Source organism: Brienomyrus brachyistius, unplaced genomic scaffold (genome assembly GCF_023856365.1).
Source record: "Brienomyrus brachyistius isolate T26 unplaced genomic scaffold, BBRACH_0.4 scaffold44, whole genome shotgun sequence".
NCBI lineage: Eukaryota > Metazoa > Chordata > Actinopteri > Osteoglossiformes > Mormyridae > Brienomyrus > Brienomyrus brachyistius.
The window spans coordinates 1764742-1784923 of record NW_026042319.1 but is presented as its reverse complement, the minus strand read 5'-3'; the positions used below and the strand labels follow the sequence as shown (position 1 = coordinate 1784923).

General features: G+C 45.1%; 3 protein-coding genes across 3 annotated transcripts; 1 reads left to right on the top strand and 2 right to left on the bottom strand.

Annotated features, from left to right (window-relative positions):
- Nucleotides 1-1144: 1144 nt before the first annotated feature.
- Nucleotides 1145-6749, bottom strand: atg3 (autophagy related 3). Its single transcript, XM_048999288.1, has 12 exons — nt 6544-6749; nt 5854-5895; nt 5511-5560; nt 5112-5182; nt 4526-4633; nt 4370-4419; nt 4142-4229; nt 3990-4024; nt 3726-3881; nt 3402-3529; nt 3248-3316; nt 1145-2904 (listed from the first exon to the last, which is right to left on the bottom strand). The coding sequence occupies exons 1-12, from the start codon at nt 6613-6615 to the stop codon at nt 2823-2825; spliced, it is 951 nt and encodes a 316-aa protein (XP_048855245.1). The 5' UTR covers nt 6616-6749; the 3' UTR covers nt 1145-2822.
- Nucleotides 6750-6958: 209 nt separating this feature from the next.
- Nucleotides 6959-11150, top strand: slc35a5 (solute carrier family 35 member A5). The gene is made up of 7 exons (XM_048999287.1): nt 6959-7110; nt 7963-8146; nt 8246-8344; nt 8421-8554; nt 8641-8708; nt 8797-9577; nt 10164-11150. Exons 2-7 carry the CDS (start codon nt 8023-8025, stop codon nt 10224-10226), a joined length of 1269 nt encoding a protein of 422 aa, XP_048855244.1. The 5' UTR covers nt 6959-7110; nt 7963-8022; the 3' UTR covers nt 10227-11150.
- Nucleotides 11151-11694: 544 nt separating this feature from the next.
- On the bottom strand, nt 11695-20180 carry ccdc80 (coiled-coil domain containing 80). The gene is made up of 7 exons (XM_048999286.1): nt 17832-20180; nt 16756-16912; nt 15980-16116; nt 15088-15239; nt 14382-14485; nt 13359-13442; nt 11695-12425 (listed from the first exon to the last, which is right to left on the bottom strand). The coding sequence occupies exons 1-7, from the start codon at nt 19545-19547 to the stop codon at nt 12109-12111; spliced, it is 2667 nt and encodes an 888-aa protein (XP_048855243.1). The 5' UTR covers nt 19548-20180; the 3' UTR covers nt 11695-12108.
- Between the last annotated feature and the right edge of the window lie 2 nt (nt 20181-20182).

Sequence of the window (20182 nt, the reverse complement as noted above, 5' to 3'; positions counted from 1 at the left end):
AGTTCAGTTCCGTGAAGATTTCATTTTTATTTATTTCTTTAGAATTGTACAAAGCGCTCCCTAGCTTCTTCTTGTTATTGTATTATGGTTATATAACTGTACTCTGCAATGTCCAGTCATTAAAAAATATTACATTTTTATTTACAGCGTCAGTTTACGGCATTTCATCGGCATTGCATCATCTAGTAAGCATCAAAGTAGCAACCAAACAATGAAATAGCGACACATTATTGCATCATGGATTTGTCACTTTGAATCATAATCAGAATGTTTAAAAAGTACAAAAATCAATAAATAAAATAAAAGTGAAACAAAAAAATATTGCTGATGAAAGTCATGTAATCCATGCAATTTTAGTTAATTTGGAAAGATTTCGCAATCATTATTTTTCCGTAATTCACGAATGATCATTATAAGAATTCTGAAATGGATCAAATACGTTTAAGGCCGCAATGGCAGAAATGAAATATTTCATCAATGAATTTTGTACTGCATTCTTTGTAAACGGTCTAAAAAATAGTGAAACTGAATGTAGCACAGCTCCAAAACACCCTCTGAGGGAATTTATGAAACAAGCCCATCTGCAACCTTTTAAAGAGATTATCTATTTAACGAAGCACAGTTGGGTGATATAATTGTAGAGGATTAGAACAGCCGCTTACACGTGGTTTGCCACTTCTGATTTCAAAGGACCGGGGTTTTATTCCTTCTATACAAAATGAAAACTCTGCCGTTTGAACAGTTCACAATGGACTTAATCGACAGCTCAGTTGTGATTTTGAAACATAATTATAAAATGGAAACTTGTGGGTATACGGCTTATTAACTCTGCGCATTAACTCTACAGATAATGGATTTTAAATTAAAACTAACATTTTGTTTTTGTGACGGTATACACCCTGGCATGGCGCAGGCCTAGAATAGGAATTATATTATTATTATTATTAATAATAATTGTAGGACTTATTTTTAATGTTATCGCTCTTTTATAACAAATATTGAAGTCAAACTTTGTAATAAAATGAAAGGTGTGTAAAACAAATCTACAAAAACATCCTCCAATTCCAAAGAAATTACCTGTAATATGGGTGTAAATTGTACATCAGCAGTAGTTTTACTTAAAAATGAATTACAGACTTGACTATTTCCGCAATTATGAACAGAAACACTGTTTCTGAGACTTTTATTTATATGTAGTAAAACATTCAAGACTCCCCCCCTCCACAGACGACAGTCACAGACAAGGCAAACACCAGGAGCGCGCGTGTACGCGTACATCGGGAATTACGATGCAAGCCAGTCATTTAATGAAAAATGAAGCCGATAGGAAACTGAGAGCAAAATAAGAATCTTCACACGAAGCGTCTTATACATTTTGACGCACAACTTACATTTCCGTAAAGCTCCACACGAACATACAGACGACTTAGCTAACAGAACAACCTGATTAGCCGCCATATGGTATAATAAATGTGAAGATGTCGAAATTTTTCGTTTGTAATCAGTTAACGTTAACAGTCTTAATTATGCACGTATTTTTCCCAATTAAAACGTATAATGGCAAGGTAAGTATTTAAAAATTTAGAAATACTTAATTGCATATTTTAAATAAGGTATTGGAGATACTCGTGTAGAGAAAACCCTCATTTCTCCGACTGCATAACGCACGCGGGCCTGCAGCGAACTGCAGCGTCACATCACACTGCACTTTAAGTGCATTCAGTTTTCATGTTTTTTTTGTTAAACGTATAACATCGACATCTTTTTTTCTTAAAATATACAGGCACACATGACTTTGTGACATATACCGGAATACGAGTAATATACGAGTAACATATTTTGTGACACGGTTCTAAAGGCGTTTTGTAAGCTTTACGAACACAGAGAAGCAATCACGCTTTAAGGTTCAAATTGATGGGCCAGCCACAACTCCTGAAAGAGAGGCTGTTATTTTTTTAATTACTAGACCAAAAGTGCATATTCTAACTCCAAACCGAAGCTTTACATCTTAATTGCTATAGATGACAGTTGCACGTAGTTACGGCTCCAAACGGCTGCTGAAAAACGATGGTGCTGATATCAGAAGAGTTGGGGCGATTGACACATATTGCAGTTTAGTTCCAGCAGCACTGGCGGTTAAAAGACACTGGAGGTAGGAGCACACCCTGTTAAAGAACATGAAATCCGTGACTCTGGGGGAGACCCGGAACCCATCCAATCACTCCCAATTACACTATAACATTTAAGGACACCCATCATCCCCAGCCACAGATGCTGCGACCTGCACGAAGTTTAACCTATTTTGCTCGCAGTAAAAGCTTTACGCAATAAATGTTGCAGAGACAGGAAAGGAGGAGCGATCACATATGCTTATGAAGAGGTTTCAAAAGAATGAAGCAAAAGAGGATTTAAAAACATTCACCTAAAATTCTGAGGCAGATTAGGCAGAATGGCTGCGAAGTACAATGTAGCTTTTTGTTCACAATCTGGAACCCGGATTCCTATTAATGAATCTACTTACTGGGGACGGTGTAGAAGTTTTTCCATGCTAGAGCTCAGATGAATCATTTCACCAGATAAAGCTGCAGAATATGCATGTAATTTGCTTGTTGTGAATCTGAATACAAACATAAAATATACCCATCGGCCTTGATTTCCGGAACGATCTGAATCCCCATGCAAGGAGTTCCTGAAAATCCCAATGACCCAAAACGTTCCGAAAGTGAATCCAGGAAAGAAACGGCGAACTGGAGATGGGTGTGAGGTGAGCAGCAGCACGGCCGTGCAGAGCCGCGGTGGGGCCCCACCTTGCCGCGTGCAGGTTACATGGTGAAGTGCCGGGTGTAGTCGTACTCTATGGTGGGAATGACGGCTTGGACGAACTTCAGGAAGATCAGGAGATACCTGAAACTGGGAGTTAAGAGAAACCACACAAGCTAGGAAAGTGAGCAGAAAGAACTGAAAAAGCAGACAGTGATCAACTAAAGTAGCCAGAGTGTCACTTCCTCATTTATTAAAATATGCTGGAATATTGCCAAAGGGAGCTGTTATGAATTAATACATTTTATCAATGGTTAAATGTATTTATTGAAATTTATGACTTTTTGGTGATGCTACTGAACTGGTGAGGAATCCCAGTTTTCTGGGCAGAAGATGAAATGGAAAGAGGCATAACTAACACCCTCCCCCCAAGCGTTTCAGTCTAACAGAGGATTCCTCACTCCCCCCGGCACATTCTAGAGGATACATGTGAACTCCCAGCTCTCCTCCGCCCTCTGCCACCGTCTCGATGATCTTCTTCATCACTTCTGCGTGCCTGGAGAAGAGGGCGAGAGCACCTGTGATCATGTCACCTCAGCCGGTACGGGGGGGGGGGCGTGAAAGCGCGGGCTGGCACTAACCTGCAGGGATGTACAGAACACATGGCTGGAGGGGGCAGGTGTGGGTGGTTCTCGATGGTGACCGTCTTCTTCACATGGTCCTGGCTGATGTCTTCATACATTTGGTCGACGGTCAGGGGCTGCCGATCCTGTAGGTCAGCCGACAGCCATGTGAGGGACCATCACACACATCCAAAGGACGATGATCTTGGGAAAGGGAGGCTAGGCGCAGACAGCTGTGCTTTTGTGGCACCGAGATCACTCACACGGTCCGAAGCTGAACATGCAAGCAGCCACACGCTCACGGCCGACCGGCCCACACTACGAGCAGGCAGAGGCGGGCACCTCATCATAGCCGAAGAGCCAGAGACGCGGAGTCTGATAATACTTGTCGTAGGTGATGTAGAGGTCATAGGTCCGTGTCTGCAGAATGACATCCTCGCCACCAGGGTCCACTTTCGATTTGCTCACTTCCAGCACTTTGCTGGTGTCTAAGGTCGCCTGGGAGGGGTACAGAGGCCACAGACCCTCATGCAAACAGGCACATGGACCTATTACACAACACATTGCGTGCGAGTCATGGTGAACAAACAGGAATGGACTCCATACCTCATCGGTCTCCAAAAGGCCACTTTCCTCGTACTCTGAAACGAGAGGGTATCCCCTGAATTACACTTACGCAAAACCGCCACCAGGGGGGCTTAAAGCAACGTCACGGGGATGGAAGCCATCTGGAGGTTTGATGTGGGCGACGCACACACCTTCCATGTCAGCTGCCTCTTCGTCGTCGTCATCGTCGTTTTCGTCGTTCCCGCATGCACCCACATGCACATTCATGTTGACATTGTCCTTCGGAAACCGAAAGAAAGCAGATCATTAAACCCTGTTGCACAGACAGAGCTTGAAGCTACTTACAGAATTTAAATACAGACAACATTCAATGCCGCTGTTAAAATGATGGAAAATATTAAGGAGACTTTGACACCTACTTTATTGTCCAGTGTGATTTCTCGCACTGCGTCAGTCATACCTGATACACCTGGAAAGACACAGCGAATGATGTTTACCTCAGATCAGTATTCGCCACGGACATTCAGAAGACAAAACTGATGCAGCTGCACATGCGGTGTGGAAGAGAAACCCACCTATGTTATGGTAGGTGTCCACCCAGCCTCCATCTCCGTCATCCTCTTCAATAATGGCCTCCATCTCATCAGAGTACTCCATCTGCTTACAACGCTTGTAGCATGGTACTGACATGCACACGGCAGCGATTTCAGAATGCATAGTAATGCAGTAACCTTCCTGCCATCATGCTCTCTCACACACATCCCACTGATTCAGTATTAATGCAGTAACCTTCCTGCCATCATGCTCTCTCACACACCCCACTGATTCAGTATTAATGCAGTAACCTTCCTGCCATCATGCTCTCTCACACACATCCCACTGATTCAGTATTAATGCAGTAACCTTCCTGCCATCATACTCTCTCACACACATCCCACTGATTCAGTATTAATGCAGTAACTTTCCTGCCATCAAACTCTCACATACATCCCACTGATTCAGAATTATATATTATCATTGATCCCATTCAAACAAGCCATAATGAAACAATGCTGATAAAAGCAATGTAGTACTTTTAACTTTTAAGAATGAAAGCAGATTCTTCATGGGGATGTCCTCACAATGTCACTTTTCTTTACCTATCTATCTGTTCTCTCTTACCATTACGAGTTAGTAAGAATTGCTTCTCCTTTGGTAAATAAGGTTTTACTTTTGCCTCTTCTCCTGTTGACCTGACAGAAATGAAAAACACAAAACAATTAACATACAAGTTCCAACTTTGTTTTTCTAACAGAGCAGAGCATATGAACTTCTGTTCGTTAGGTGGTGACCACTGAAGAAATCTGAATACATTCCGCACCGAAAGCTCAGAGTCAAAGGGACACTTAAAGCCCCAGCGCCGCCGCCCCCCCCCCCCACACCACCCCACCCCCCCCCCCACGCCACCTCCCGCACCCACCACCCACACCACAGGTTCTCCTTTCCTTGAAGAGCAGTCATGCAGGCCCTGCTCCTTGCGCCACTCTGGAAAGATCCGGACACACACACAGACACACACACCATTTCCAGGTGGGACAGTGATGGACCAGGTGATCTCCAGCAGCCACAAACTGAAGGAAAGAGAATCCAGCTGAGACAGGGGCTCTTTCTATTCAACACTTCTGAAAAACATATCAATTTGTCTTCTAAAGATGACAGGACATTTACAATTCTTAAATCATGCCACGGAATTAGTAGAACTGCAAAAATCATTTTATCCTCATAATTCTTGTAAAATGGCTTGATATTAGAACTTTTAAAATGCTTTTTAAGGCAACAGGGAAATACTTTAGTTACATTATTCATCTAAGACAGAACTGCTTTGCTGAAATAGGCACTTTCTAAAACACTACGGGGAAATTACCTCTTCTGGTGTAATAACTCCAGTTTCCTTAAATTTGGACTCCTGTGGCAGGAAGTAAACACACATATGGAATGTTTTCACTTGAAAACAACACAAATAGCAAAGTAAGAAATTTCGACCTATACGAGGAGCAGACTCTTCGAATTTAAGATGATATCTCTGCTGCTAAAAGTTGTATATTCAAATATTCCCAAGCGGTTTCGAAATGAATACCGTCATACAAATTGTTCCCGGGAAAATAGAAGTGTAAACGAAACTCGCCGTTCACGTGCTGTATTTGAAGCTCTGCACAAAGACAAATTTTACACACCACTTGATGCAGGATGATTAACTTTCCTTTACGAAAACTTCAACTGAATCTACAGGACACGCGAGCAAATAGAAGACGAAATAATAGTAAGCTGTCCATCGAACAGACTGACTCGACTAATTCGAGAACATGCGTGATCATTCCCCAACAGCAAACTAGCCGAATCTAGTGCATTTGCTAACTGGACTTAACAATGAACGAAACAAGACAACAAAGTTTTGAAATTAGCAGATTCCAAAAACAGCGAGTAATCTAAATCTAAAATACATTCCAATTAAGTAAGAACCTGTCTTGAGCTAGCTAACGCAGGCAGATATGCACGCATCCTTAACATCAGAGGTAATTTGCGTAGTCCTTTGACAGATAAACTGTTCAGCTACCTTCAATACTGGTGTCAAAAACTCAGCCACTCCCAGTGCGGTGCCTTTTACGGAATTTATAACGTTCTGCATGTTCCAAAACAACCTGCTGTGTCTCTCGTCACGGCTGCAAACTTAAAGACTCCAAGAAGGGATCTCCTTTGAGTGAACTATCAGCGCACTTCCGCCCTCACTCGCAAACAGAAACGACTGTGTACAGACCACGCCAGCGCCGGCCCACATGACCCCTGTCACCTGACCACTACTTCCGTATCTCAAATCTCGCGGGATTTCAAGCAAACGTTTAGATTTGGCACAGTAAATAAGCTAAACCGCTTAAAATTGTTGACGATAAATTTAAAATACCAAATTATTTCAATTATAAACTTTTTAGCTTAATAGAAATTATAGGCTGTCTACACATATAATTCATATTAAATATTTAAATGTGGACAAATAAATATAGCATATTTACAATACATGCCAGAAAGATACAAGAATGTTGCGCATGCGCATATTAAAAACAACATTGTAGTTGGCAGTGATCTGGGAAGTGCGGACTGTCTTTGGCATCTGCCGATGCGATAGGTAAAGCGAAATTTCCTAAAATAATTTTACAGAAAGTCTGCCTGATATAACCAGTCGACCAACTCTTTTGTTCTTCGTTGCTAATGCATCAGTAGATTTGTCTCCTGTTGTTACCTTCTTGGTTTCTCTAGACAGTAACATAGCCACCAACTACGTGTCAATGTAACAGTAAGGTGATACTATTTTAATATCAAGGCGGACGGCTGGATGTGAACTGCCACGATCAGTTTTTTATACATTTGAATCGGTTTAACGATTATCTGTACTTAAAACATGTTTATTGAATCTTTTTGCATGGTTTCTGGATTTCGATTTTTATGTTTGGACGATGTGAATTGTTACGTGGATTTCAAAGCGTGAAAATCAAGTCATTTAAACAAAAAATAATTGAGATACTAAGTCTGAATGACGAGGTACACAGTCTGATTTACCAGATAAATCTTTCACACTCTATTCGTCAGTAGTTACGACTTACTACTTCTGTTTTATGTGGCGGAAGCAGGCTTCTATTTATGTAGTGATGACTGTTAATAATAATAAAACAGATTGCAGTTAATTTATGCATAAATGCTTAAAAGACCATTGAAACAAGGTAAATATGTTTCTTGAAGGACAAGACCATATCATGTTTTAAATGAATTTTATCTAGTAACAGTCGCATTGGCAGCAAAGGGGGAAGCATTTAGGGAATTCTGTGGGCGGCTCAGTGTGCCAACTGCTTGCTTAGTTGTGAGATACACATTTGCTGTTTATATTTAACCAGTTACTTCCCTTCATATTTTGCTGAAGCTGGTCAGGTTATGGTCAGGTTAGTAGCCTTCTCGGCATTCACCCTCTTTATTGTCCTTGCAGGCCGCCAGTCACTGGGCACCCTTCGCCCCGTCTTAGTGATTGCCCAGGCAGGATTCAGCCATGGCCAGGTGTTGCCAGCCAAGCCCCTGCTCTAGGTCTTCTGCCTACACCCTGGCTTTGGGCCTTGGTTTCATCACCCTGGGCACAACGCGAATTCTCCTGCTAAAGCTCTCTGCCAATGCAGGTGCTTTTGCCACTGTGTCGCCCAGTATGGGCTACTTTCTCACAGGGTGCCACTTGCATAGTATATTCTAACGCATATTATTTCTGCCTGTTTTTTCAGAAAACAAGTATGACTTCCTACCTGCCTCAGTCAATCTAATGGCAGAGGGTATGAAGCTGGTATTCTGCATCATAATGTCTTTGCGGGTAATAGTGAAGGGTAAGTCTGAGCTCCCAGGTCCTGCATTTGTGTCTTGGGTTTTCTTTGGGCAGACAGGCCACGTTTCCCATTTCAGAGGGACGGTCATGCAGAGAACTTGGCTTCTCTTCCTGTTCGGAGTTTCTGAGCTTCATGAAATGGTCTGTTCCAGCGTTCCTCTACTTCCTCGACAACCTCATCATTTTCTATGTGCTCACATACCTGCAGCCTGTAAGTCTGTCATTTATAGAAATGTTCAAGTATTGGATAATCTTTTTTTTTCCCCATTCTAAAACAACTGTCCCCCCCCCTCATAGGCTCTGGCAGTTTTATTTTCCAATTTTGTCATATTGACCACAGCCATACTATTCCGGATTGTGCTAAAGTAAGTAGCACTGTATCATAATACAAGACTTCTTTTGTTTGTGGGTTTAGACACTTTCATTGATGCTGTTGCATGGTTTGTCCTGCAGGAGGCGTCTGTCCACAGTGCAATGGGCATCTCTGGTTATTCTCTTCCTGTCCATGGTAGCCCTTTCAATGGGCACAGGGGGGAGCCAGCATGCCACAGCGGTGCACGGGCTCCACCCAGGCAAGATCTTGGTCTCCTCCAACAGCTGCTTGGCCTACACTCACCTGGAGGCAGAGCGGCTGAACCACAGCGCCGCAGACAGGGAAGGGCCACTGGCTGGGGGCTCGTGGAACGTGACGCTCGGGCAGGACCTGCGTTTTGGCCTGGGCCACGTCCTGCTTCTTCTGCAGTGCTTCATCTCCTCCATGGCCAACATCTATAATGAGAAGATCCTCAAGGAAGGCGACCAGCTGGCCGAGAGCATTTTCATCCAGAACAGCAGGCTGTACGTGTTCGGCGTGGTCTTCAACACGCTCACCCTGGTCCTGCACCCCGACTCTCGCTCCGTGGTTCTGTACTGCGGTCTGCTTCACGGCCATAACTCGTACTCACTGGCCCTTGCTGTCGTCACGGCGGCCCTGGGCTTGTCAGTGGCCTTCATCCTCAAGTTCCGCGACAACATGTTCCACGTGCTGACGGGCCAGGTCACCACTGTCCTTGTCACCACCATCTCGCTGCTGGCCTTCGACTTCCGGCCCTCGCTGGACTTCTTCCTGCAGGCGCCCGTGGTGATGCTGGCCATCTTCATCTATAACACCAGTCGCGCCCGGGACCCTGAGTTCGCCCTGCAGCAGGAGAAGCTGCGGGTCATCAACGGGGAGATGTCCGAGCGCTCGCGGGGGGTAAGAGCTGCCCCCACCGGCCCCTTTTTCAGCCGCCCCTCTGTCTCCCAAGTAGTGCTGTAACAGATATTCAAGATATTTGAAAAATTCAAGAATTTGAAATGATTGTGCAGTTCATATTCTAACCGCAGCGTAGCAGCAAATAAAGTTTTTCTCACAATTAACACGAGCATAACACACGAGTGAAACGGAAAAGGTGGTGGGTTCGAGTCAAGTCCTAGCACTGCTCAAAGAGCACCAAAAAAGCTCAGAGCTTCAGCAGGGGTAATGTTTAGCGATATTGGAATGTGAGAACAGCACCCAGCTCTCCTGTGCAGGACCAGGAATTTTATGCTTCGTAGGAAGACGGGGCAGCTGACTTGTTAAGGATAATTCTGACTGTTTAGTAGTAGGGAACCTCCTTTCAGTCATTCCCCTGCAGACAATTGAGTTCTTTGTTCTACTGTTCGATCCCAGTTGCAGTTACTGCCATTTGTGTCTTTTGTCTGCTGTTTAGTGCAGTGTTTGACTTCATTGTTGTACTTGATGCTCACACTGTACAGTGTTATCATGTGGTTTAATTCTCATCTCTTTTGTTTTTTTGTAGGATGGCGAGGAGCTTGCGAGACTCACAAAATCAGACAGCGAGTCAGAGGAGGATTCTCTATGAAAGTCTAGAAGGCTTGTTGGATTCCCAATGACTGCCCCAGGGACCCTCTGTAACTAACTTTATGCGGCACACGCCTGGTCCCTGAACAGCCAGCACACAGTCCTCTGTTTTTTGGAAGGCTCAGCAACTAGGACAGCTGTCAGAGTGGACAAAGGTATGTCATATGAAGATATCAGGTCTGCGGGATCCATGCAGTGTTGCATGCAGGAGTGGTATTTATTCAGAGTGGGCCTAACTGCCAGCTGGCTCCACTGCAGTCTGCCGGGAATCATTTAATTTACAGAAGTTGCACATCCTTTGAAGATATTTTTGTGCTATTAGTGATACTTTGGTACCAGAAAAGCATTACGTTGCAATTTTATAATGACTGTTTAATAACCATTTCTGCAGAAGATGCCAAATAATGTCTCTTTTCCCACCTTGATCAGCTTATAATGACATCTGATTTGTCTGATTTTCAGTTTTACTGAAATGCTTATTTCCTTAAAGGGTATTAAAAGGGACTGACTTGTGTTTGTCAAGGAATTACATCACCATGATGAAATAATAAAATATACTCAATTTCAGTGCATTGTGCCGTGATATGCTACCATCTTTATTATACGTTGTGATAGTTTACATCTCTAAATTTGAGTCTGGAGGATATTGTGTCAATTTTAATTTATAATCTTTTGAGAAACACCATTCTGCTTCAAACAAGCTCAAGTTCCGGATCTCTCATACTTGAATAATGTTTATCCTCATAAGTATAGCATTTTTCTTTGTGTTGACAGGAGGCATAACATTCCTGAATTAATGTGTTCTGGTCTTATTTCCTTGCTATTTTCTTTGTAATGTGTGGTTTTTCTACAATATTGTGCTGTAAACTTCAAATTTCCAAAAATGTAAATGAATAATTAAACTTTACCTTTATGCCGTTTTGCACATCGGAGTCGAAGGATCGAATGTAAAAACAAAATCAGTTTCTGGTAACGCTGAAAGAGTTGAAGCTAAGCTTAGACCATGCAGGTAGTTCTCGCTTTCCGTGCTCCCGAATTACAAGTTTTATATTTTTACGATATTTTTCTGCGACAAAAAAACTCCCAATTAACGAGCGATAATTTGGCACGAATTAGCTCCTAAAGTCGAGATCTACCTGTATTTTGTAAATAATACTGCACGCTACAGAATTGTCCTGTAGAGGGCGACAAATCCACAAACTTCAGCAGCTGGCCTGGTACCTTACGTTAGTTGTCATACTAAGTCCTCAGACCTATTATTATTGTAAAGTGAAAATCTATGCTTCTTCACCCAAGACATAAGATTATAATCAGTTTGCTATGTACGTTTTCAGAACATTGAGATACTCAATTCCCCAAGACAATAACGTTGCAAATAACTCATTTACACAGATTACAGCTATTCGAACGGGAGGAAAAAAAGGTAAAAAATCTCAGGTTGCTTGTGGTTAGACAGAAACATACTCAAAAAAGTTCAATATACTTTATTTCTCTTATAGCCCAGCTGAATATAAATAACGACCAGTAAAAGCAGTCTTCAAAAAATAAGAGCATCTTTGATGTTTATTCTCAACAATGTGAGATATGATTACTAAATTCTACGTCTTAAATTGAGCAGATATCCAATAAATACAAATGAGATTAAAAAAAGATATCTATACAAGTTTCCTTATCTACAGTAAAAACACCCCTACATGCCAAAATAGCCCTCTGTTTAGGTGCAAGTGTGAAATGTGTCATTCAAACATTTGACTGCTGGGTGGAGCTGCTTAAAATAACAGTTAAGAAGAGGCACTTCATCCCTGTACATGTCTTCAGTGAAAATATACATGAATGTATTGTGGTGAGCGGTTGCACTGCTTTGCTTAGTAACCATAGCCCTCCTAGTAGCCCTCCTGGTAGCCCTGCTGGTAGCCATATTGGTAGCCATGCTGATGGTAGCCATAGCCACCGTACTCATCTTCGGGGCAGCGCATGCCCAGAGACTGCTGTATGGCCATCTCCTGTCTCCGCAACTGCATAGAGTCGATCAGGTCGTAGATGATGGCCATGGACCACATCGGAGAGGGGTACCAGGACTTCACGTTGCCGTCCTTCCCCACCAAGAGCATGGAGAAGTATTCAGGGCTTATCTGGAAGTAGTTCCTGATGTCCTTCACCAGGGAGGCAGACAGCCCCTCGCGCTCCACGGTTGCACTTCCTGTGAAAACAAACATGCTGAGGAACCCATGTTCTACAGCTAAGGTGATGTTCTGTGGAACCAGTGAGATGTCTGGGGGGAACGTTGCCCTTAGGGTCCCACCTGTGATGCTTCCATCCAAAACTCTGCAAAACCTGATCGGAAAGGATGGCAATACTGTGACTATATTTTGCATCCTAAAACTATTTTATATAAAAGGGATGAGAATATACTAGTTACATCAGCTTTAATGAAGGACAGCAGTCTTTGATTTAATGGTGTAACTGTTAGCGCTTACCCACCCTCCTCATTCCTGCGTCTTATGAGACACAGGGAGCCTTTACTCCACCCACTGCTGCACTGGACAGGCGCAGAAATGACTGCGGTCGGGTCCTTTTCAAAAAGAAAGTTTACTCTCCGCTTTTCCCCCTTTGCAAAATATTATTTCTGCCTCTGCTCTCCCAGATGAACATCCAGCATTCTGGTTAAACTTCCCAGAATAAGGGTGTTTACCTGCCCGAGGTGAGGGCCAAAGCAGCCCACCTGCTCTTTGGATGGGGGTGGCTGGAGAGGGCAGCTGGATAATTCCCTCCCCGCCCCCCTTTAGAACCTCTGTGTTCTCTGTTGTTCTCTGTTGTTCTCACTTCATGGACAGATGATCAAATGGTTCCAGTCCTTGTCTGAAGTAACAGGAGGTTTCCCTTCCCACCCTGGAGAGCATTTCACCACACGAGGGTCATCAGGAGAGCTGACCCCCCCCCCCCCACCCCCCCCGCGTAGCCTATGCACACGCCCCCATCTCTATGCACCTTCATTTTTGCTTTGTACCTTAATCTGTACTTTAGATCTGATCCGTGTTTTTGTGCTATTTTCTGTTTAGCAGAACATGACAGTAAGACCTTCACTGCACAGAATTGCCGGTTTGCTGTGCATATGACAAATACACTCACTTACCGTTAATGGGGTAGAGCTCCAGAACGCCACCCATGTCCAGAGGATCTACGCCCAGCAGCTTCAGAATGGACACATGGCGGAGTCCTGGGGGGGGCAGCCAGTCAATGCCACAAAAGTCGCTACACGCCATCAAACTGTTCCTATCAGCCAGCTTTAGTCGCTTAATAATAAAATGTAGAGTTTCAGTGAACACAGCAGATGTTCTGCTGAGGATTGAGCCTTCAGGTTATCAGTGCTTGTCGCATTTCTCCTTACATGCCAACTGCTGAAGCTGAACTTTAGGCTGTGCAGGGTTGCTCCGCTTGTCAAGTTATATGCCGGTAACCTGGAATGTCTGTCGGAGTCCCTAGCCCCCCCCCACCCCCCCCCCCCCCCCCGAAGTCGATCTCTGGGTGGCACTAGGCCACAATCCCGATAAATCGCTAAGAAGGCTATCAAAGGTCTTAGACTACGTTTTTGAGAGGGAACTGCAAAGGAATTCGGTAATTTTGTAAGGCTGACTGGGCTGGCCTTGTTCACTTATGCTCGTATTGCATGAAAAAATGCAAGCGTGTAAAACGATCCAGCGCAATCTTATTTATGCACATGGAACTAAGTTACAAACACGTCCCTTTTGACAAAGGAATTAGACGTTTCTACTGCAAGACGCCTGCAAGTAAAGTTTGGGTGACATCACCCTGATCTAAGGAGCAGCCAAGGCCACTGCTTTTGGACTGTGAATGCAGTGTCTGCAGCGGAGGGGCACACTGTAAGAGGCTGGAAGGTTTTTTTTTTTCGATTTAAATGTGGATGCGTGTACATGAACAGCCTCCATTCTGGATTTGAAGGTTTATATTTGTATCATATGACAAACACCATGGTGACCATACTTTCCGTGATTGTTTGCCACTGCTTTTGCTCAACCAACGCGATCACCTAGAAAGTTCAATGGGAAACCAATAAAATGAAGCGCTCGAACCAGATTTCCAATCGCAGTCTTCATCTGACGGAGTCACACACGTGATTGGCTGATGTTACACTCACCCAGGTTGCATGCCTGGCTGTTTAGGGCATACAGCTGCTGTTGATAGGCCCATTCCTCATCGTTGGGCGCGGAGATAACGAACAGCCGTCGTCTCCAGCGGAACCTAGAATCGGATGAACGGTCCAGTCAAAACCTCATAACCCCAAATCCTGGCAGTGATCAAACCTTACAGTGCATGTCAGCTGCAGAGGATTTACCCAGATAAATACCAGGTCTGTATGGTAATTCTAAGAGTTGACAACACAGAGAAGATACACAATCAACGTCTGAACAGCCGTCTGAGATACCAGCATCTACAATGTGTCTTGAAATTCACGTGGTTAGTTCTCTCTCTTTTGATGGACCGTGACTCATTTTTATCTCCCATCTGCTCGCCCACACACTTTCATCCTCTCATCATCCTTGTCGTCCTTCAGAACGCTGACATTCATCATGGAGGAATGCGTAACCATGGTGATTGGCACGTTCATTCTCTATTAGTTTCTGGCTATGCAGCGCAATCTGGTTGCCCAGCAGCAGGACGTGGGCATTCTGCGAATATTGTCGTTCGATGATGTAATCTTTAATTATTGCAGTAAACTTAATGCAGCATATATTTCAGTTTAATCACAGGACCCATGATTATAAACGTCAATTTTTGTGTCAATTACGTGTATGGGGGGGGGGGCACCCTGCCACACATTTGGGACGTGGATCTGAACCTACCTTGACAGGAAATTCTCCAAAGATCTGGGCTTGTCCTCCTTCTTGCACGTCACACCTTCCCTCTTTTGCTGTTCCATTTCTTTGACGCGCGACGTAAACGAGTCGATGTAATCAAGCACGGCCTTCATGCTGATGGGCGCCTGGTAGAATTGCTGGAGACAGCGAATGAGGGAGAAGGGCTCCTAAAACCATCTGGACAGCAGGCCTGAAGAGCAGCAGCTCAATGCTCCAGCCTCGAGAAGATCCCACATTTACTAAGCAGACACTCTGCTTCACATGCGTGTCTAAGACCTGAAGAGCCAACAGTAACCATGTGTGCTGCACTATTAAAGAGCAAAAGTATTACTAAAGGCACCGACCTCAGCAGGAAAAATATATATATATATATTTATCAGTTACTACAAAGTTCACACATGAGGGATTTTACTCGCACATCTTCAAAAATAATCCATGATGGTTCCAAAACCACCTTCCTAATATTTAATGCATTTTTAGATGTTCCTTTCCTGATCATTCCTGACTGAAGTGGTCACCTTCGACAGTTTAGTGCATGTGAGAAGCCCAGCTCTTTGTACAATAAGCAGCTAGCAGGTCTGTCTGCGGGTTGGAGGACACCTTATTAAGCTAGTGGGTCTCTGCCAGCACGCCGGTACACAGTGACCTCTTTGAAAGCCCCAAGCAGCCAAACATGCTGTCATTGGCACATGCTGAACACCATCAGCCTTTGAGGTGCATGAAACAGAGGCGCTAGTTACATTACAGTCATATATACTCAGAATACACAGTTGGGGTTTGGAGTATATGGCAGCAGCTTACTGGAGGTGTGGGAAGGCCCCAGATGCTGGAGATGCAGGTTTCATCGTCTGTGACATTCTGAGGAGGGGGTACTGACCTTCACCTTCATGTCAAAGTCAGTGAGAACCATAAAGAAGCCATCGTGCGTCATCCCGAACTCCTTCCGCAGATCGATAATGAGGTCCTGGTTTACGAGGTCGTCTTGAGCAAGTCCCTTCATCGGCCTGTCGTGCTCTGGAAGGGGGACGAGAGCTCAGTTAAGCATTACCATGCAGGAAGCCTGCAGACAAAGCTGCCCTGTGTTACTGGCAGAGATATTTTAGGTGAACCAACACCTTGAGGGCACAGTGCGGCCTCTGAGGCATGTGTTTGCACAACCCACCTCGAGTTCTTTTTTTTTTCCTAAATAAAAGCACGTCATAACTTTCTCTGCAATTTGGCAGCTCACACTCAGCTATTGCCTCCTAATCCCTATTTGGCTTATGAAGAACACAGTTTCTGGACAAGAGAAAGGTTACATTGAACAGAGCAGAGCCAGAACAGGACTGCACCTTTCCAAAGACACATGGACAAAGCCATGTTTTGGACACCAGGGAACCCAGAGGAAACCCTGCAATGACGTGCAAACTCCACATACAGTCCTGGGGTGTGAGAAAATACTGCCAACTGTCGTACCAACATGGCAGTCGCTTAACGTAGTGCAAGTAGGGTTTGGCCCAGTTTATTACCCAGGAGTGTGACTCTGTGTGCATGTATTTATGACCTTCATGACTATTATTCGCTGGATCTCTATACAGCACACATGGCTCAGGAAACGCCTACACATGTGCTTGTGAGAAGTGGCACAGTAAAATAAGGGCAGAGAGACCTTACCCAGCTGATAATGGTCGATTTTCATGGTGCTGTTAGTCAGAGTGCCAAAGATGGTAATGATGGAAACTCTCCGGACAGCCATCTCACACACGTTCTCCAGGTATTCATCCCTCTGCTGCGTGTACATTTTGTGCTCGTCGTGGGGCGTAGTGATGACCTGGCCGAGACAGGGTGTGGGCGGGGTCAGTCACTTTGTGTGCGTCTTCAATATCCATCTGTTTTCTGCTCATTCAGTTTGGCAGCGATTCGGCATATTCTGGGAAGCAGGCAGGGGTGAGCCCCACCAATAGGACAATTTCGGCAGTTTAGAGTTCCCAGTTCCCAATTGCCCTGAACAGCGCAACTTTGTACTAAGGAAGGAAAGCAGAGAATATGAAGGACGGAAGGGTGGGAAGGACATGCACACTGTGGGCAAGCTGGCCTTGCAGATGTTATGGAATATGAAGGTATGACCTTAAAACCATAACTCTAACCACTTGCTACTTAGTATCAGGACAGACAGTGCTGCCAGATGCAGCACTGCGTGGGGAACGCAGTGGGATCATTTTTCATCCAGGCATCTTCAGGCACGTTGAGAGGTTCAGGTGTCTACCACACCTTGTACAGTCTAATCAAACAAAAGACCAACTCAGTTTGGTGACGGTTACTGCCAGGCGACAAATGAAAGGCGACTTAAAGACCAGTGAATGCATCTTTTGCGATAAGGGTGTATAAACCAGCAATTATAAGAAATAATAAGACTTTCAAGGGAATGAGTCCAAGATCGTAAATTTTTCTAAAGTGTTTTTAAGTAGGATCATAACATGGTATGACAGGTCATATCAGTCTCATAAACTGCAAAAGCAGTCATGTAGCTGCAAGCCAGAGAAGCCTCAAGCACAGACATATCTTGGTGGTCAAACAAACTATGACATGCACCAACACATCGGTCTGGTTCTGAAGCCATTCATTTTTCATGCATGCCACTGACATGTCAGTATTTTTGCGTACATATAAAAATGTAAAGCAAAATATAATTTGCTGGGTTCAACATGTCCTGCTTAGCCTGTACTTTGAAACGATCGACTCATACTTACGATGAGCCGTCGCGTGCTTTCAAAATAATCCAGGAAGTGGGACAAAGTTCCCTTGGGAGGCACTGTCTTCTTTGAAGGCTTTTGGAAGTCGTCTTTATCCTGAGTCCTCGCTGCCTTTTTCCCAAACTTTCTGTCCTGATTCTGCCCCTTGCCCTCCTTACCGCTCTTGATACGCTTTTCCGATTTGTCCCTCTTGCCCGCCCTGTGGCCTTTCTCTTCCTTCTTCTTCCTTTTTTCCATCCTGTCATGCCTGCCTTTTCCTTTCTTGCTTGGCACAGCTTCCGCCTCCTCCGGATTGTCGGCGGTGGACCTTCCCGCATTAAACTTCCCATCATACTTGCTGCTCATTTCCTTCTCCTTGGACTTGCGTTTGTTAGGCTTGTGGTCTATTGGCTCGATGGCCGTCTCTTTGGGGCTCCTGTTGTCTTTGTCTGTTCGGTTGTCTCCATACCTACCCGGGGGGGCCTTGGTGAAGTAACCCAAGTTCGAAGTGGGGTATGGTGTTGCTTTAGGGTGGTTATTACCCCTGTGGTGGTCCCTGGTTGGGGGGTTGTAGTATTCCGTTGTGGTGGTAGGTCGAAGCATCCAGTAGGGTGTTGTCAGGGCTTTAGTGGGCTTCTGAGTGGTGGGGGGAAGGGTAGTGGTCGTTGACCGCAATGGGCGAACAGTAGTAGTTGTTGGCTTTGTTGTCGTTGTTGTTGTCGATGTCGTTGTTGTCGATGTCGTTGTTGTTATTGTGGTAGTGGCGGGGGTGGTTTTAGGTGGCTTGGTGCTTGTAGTTGTTGGGGCCGAGGAGGGGGGGACAGGCTTCTTGATAGGCTTCCACTCCTTCTGAAGTCTCTTCCCTACAGGTGTTTTCGGCTGTGGGTCCACACTGGAGGCTCCCATTCCAGCACCTTCCACCACCTGGCCCTCCACGCCAGCCGCCCTGCACTTCTGCACAAAGCCCTTCTGCCGGACCTTCTCAAACTTGCGCATGGGTGTCTGGTCGATCACCTCATACATGGCCTCCAGTCGCACTGGGTAGGGGTACCGCTCCTCCACCTGCAGTGTCTTCCGCAGCAGCACCATCCCAAACTTGCCCTTCTCCAGCTTGAGGAAGTTCATCAGCCTGGGGATGAGTGCAGTGTCCAGGGGCTCCTCCAGAATCTTGCCCTCGTTGGTGATGCGCCTCACCTTGCCGCCCATCTCTCCCTCCTGGTGGAACATCACAATCTGATGCACGTGCCTTTCTGCCAGCTCGCAGTACACATCTGGCTTCAGCAGGCTCATCATCAGCCGATAATATCCATCAGACTCGTGTGGGGCAGAGATGACCAGCAGGCGGCTTTTTCCAGCAAAGCTCGCCAGGAGATTTGGGGAACCGGCCCCGCTTGGCATGCGCGTCTGCCTAGTACGAACGCCATCATCCTGGACCATAGCAAAAGGTCCAGGGCTCGGCTGATTACGACCAGGTTGCCTTCTGCCAGGCTGCGCGCTTCTCTCGTCTGCTTGCATTTGATTGAGTTTCTTGCGGTTCTCCAGCGAGGAAGAAACGGACATAGAGGGAGCATCACTCCGCAGAGCCAGGCTCCGGGAACGTGTATTGTTAAGTCTCGAAGTAGAAAACCGCAGCCGCCTGTGATGCGTGCGTCCGTTAGCCGGCTGAGAAGCATCTGCCAGCCGACATAAAGCACAGCACAGCAGGCACAGGCTGAGCACCAGCGTCCGCTTCATGTCCAGGCTCCGTCAAAGGAAAACCCACTGCAGCAGATATATAGTCAAAGTGCGGAACATAGGTTTGGGCAACTTCCAGCAATCCCCCTTTTTAAACAGCTTGCGCTAGGGCGATGTCTTCAGAGTTCACCGCAAAGCAGAATTAATCCGATTCTTTTGATTACAATCTGACAGGCAGGCGCAAAATTATTATTTAACATCCAAGTAAGTCAATTAGAAACAAAAGTTCTTTAAAATAAATCTTGCGAAAAATCCTGCAATTAAATGTATCTCGGAGCTCGGCTGCGTCGTTCGCTTTTTATACATAATACAAAATATTAACACACAAGCCGAGTTTAAATGTCACGCAAAACTTCAGATTTCCGAGTTTTTCCCAGCAGCGTCCTTCTTGTGCGCCGGCAAACGCTTTCAGCCAAACGCCATGCTTGGGCTCTAAATGCCGGAGCTGCTTGTCAAACTGGCTGACAAGTACCCTTACAACCCGAGCCCTTTCCGATTATCTATGTCTGATCGCCGGGTCCATCTCCGAGAAGTACAAACAGATGGTTTTGTTTCCGGAGGAGAGGCACGAGAGACTTTATATACGTCTGGGAGCGAAGAAAATCCCAGAAAGTGATGGTGATCCCCTCTACCGC

Coding starts and splice junctions, on each gene's coding strand:
- atg3 (XM_048999288.1), bottom strand. CDS start 6,615: ATGCAGAACGTTATAAATTCCGTAAAAGGCACCGCACTGGGAGTGGCT. Junction 3,882..3,989: donor GCCTTTTGGAGACCGATGAG/GTATGGAGTCCA, acceptor TACCCCTCCCAG/GCGACCTTAGACACCAGCAA. Junction 2,905..3,247: donor GGAGAGCTGGGAGTTCACAT/GTATCCTCTAGA, acceptor TCCCAGTTTCAG/GTATCTCCTGATCTTCCTGA.
- slc35a5 (XM_048999287.1), top strand. CDS start 8,023: ATGGCCAGGTGTTGCCAGCCAAGCCCCTGCTCTAGGTCTTCTGCCTAC. Junction 8,147..8,245: donor AAAGCTCTCTGCCAATGCAG/GTGCTTTTGCCA, acceptor CTGTTTTTTCAG/AAAACAAGTATGACTTCCTA. Junction 8,709..8,796: donor CTATTCCGGATTGTGCTAAA/GTAAGTAGCACT, acceptor TTTGTCCTGCAG/GAGGCGTCTGTCCACAGTGC.
- ccdc80 (XM_048999286.1), bottom strand. CDS start 19,547: ATGAAGCGGACGCTGGTGCTCAGCCTGTGCCTGCTGTGCTGTGCTTTA. Junction 16,913..17,831: donor AAAGCACGCGACGGCTCATC/GTAAGTATGAGT, acceptor TGTCTCGGCCAG/GTCATCACTACGCCCCACGA. Junction 16,117..16,755: donor AATCGACCATTATCAGCTGG/GTAAGGTCTCTC, acceptor TCCCCCTTCCAG/AGCACGACAGGCCGATGAAG.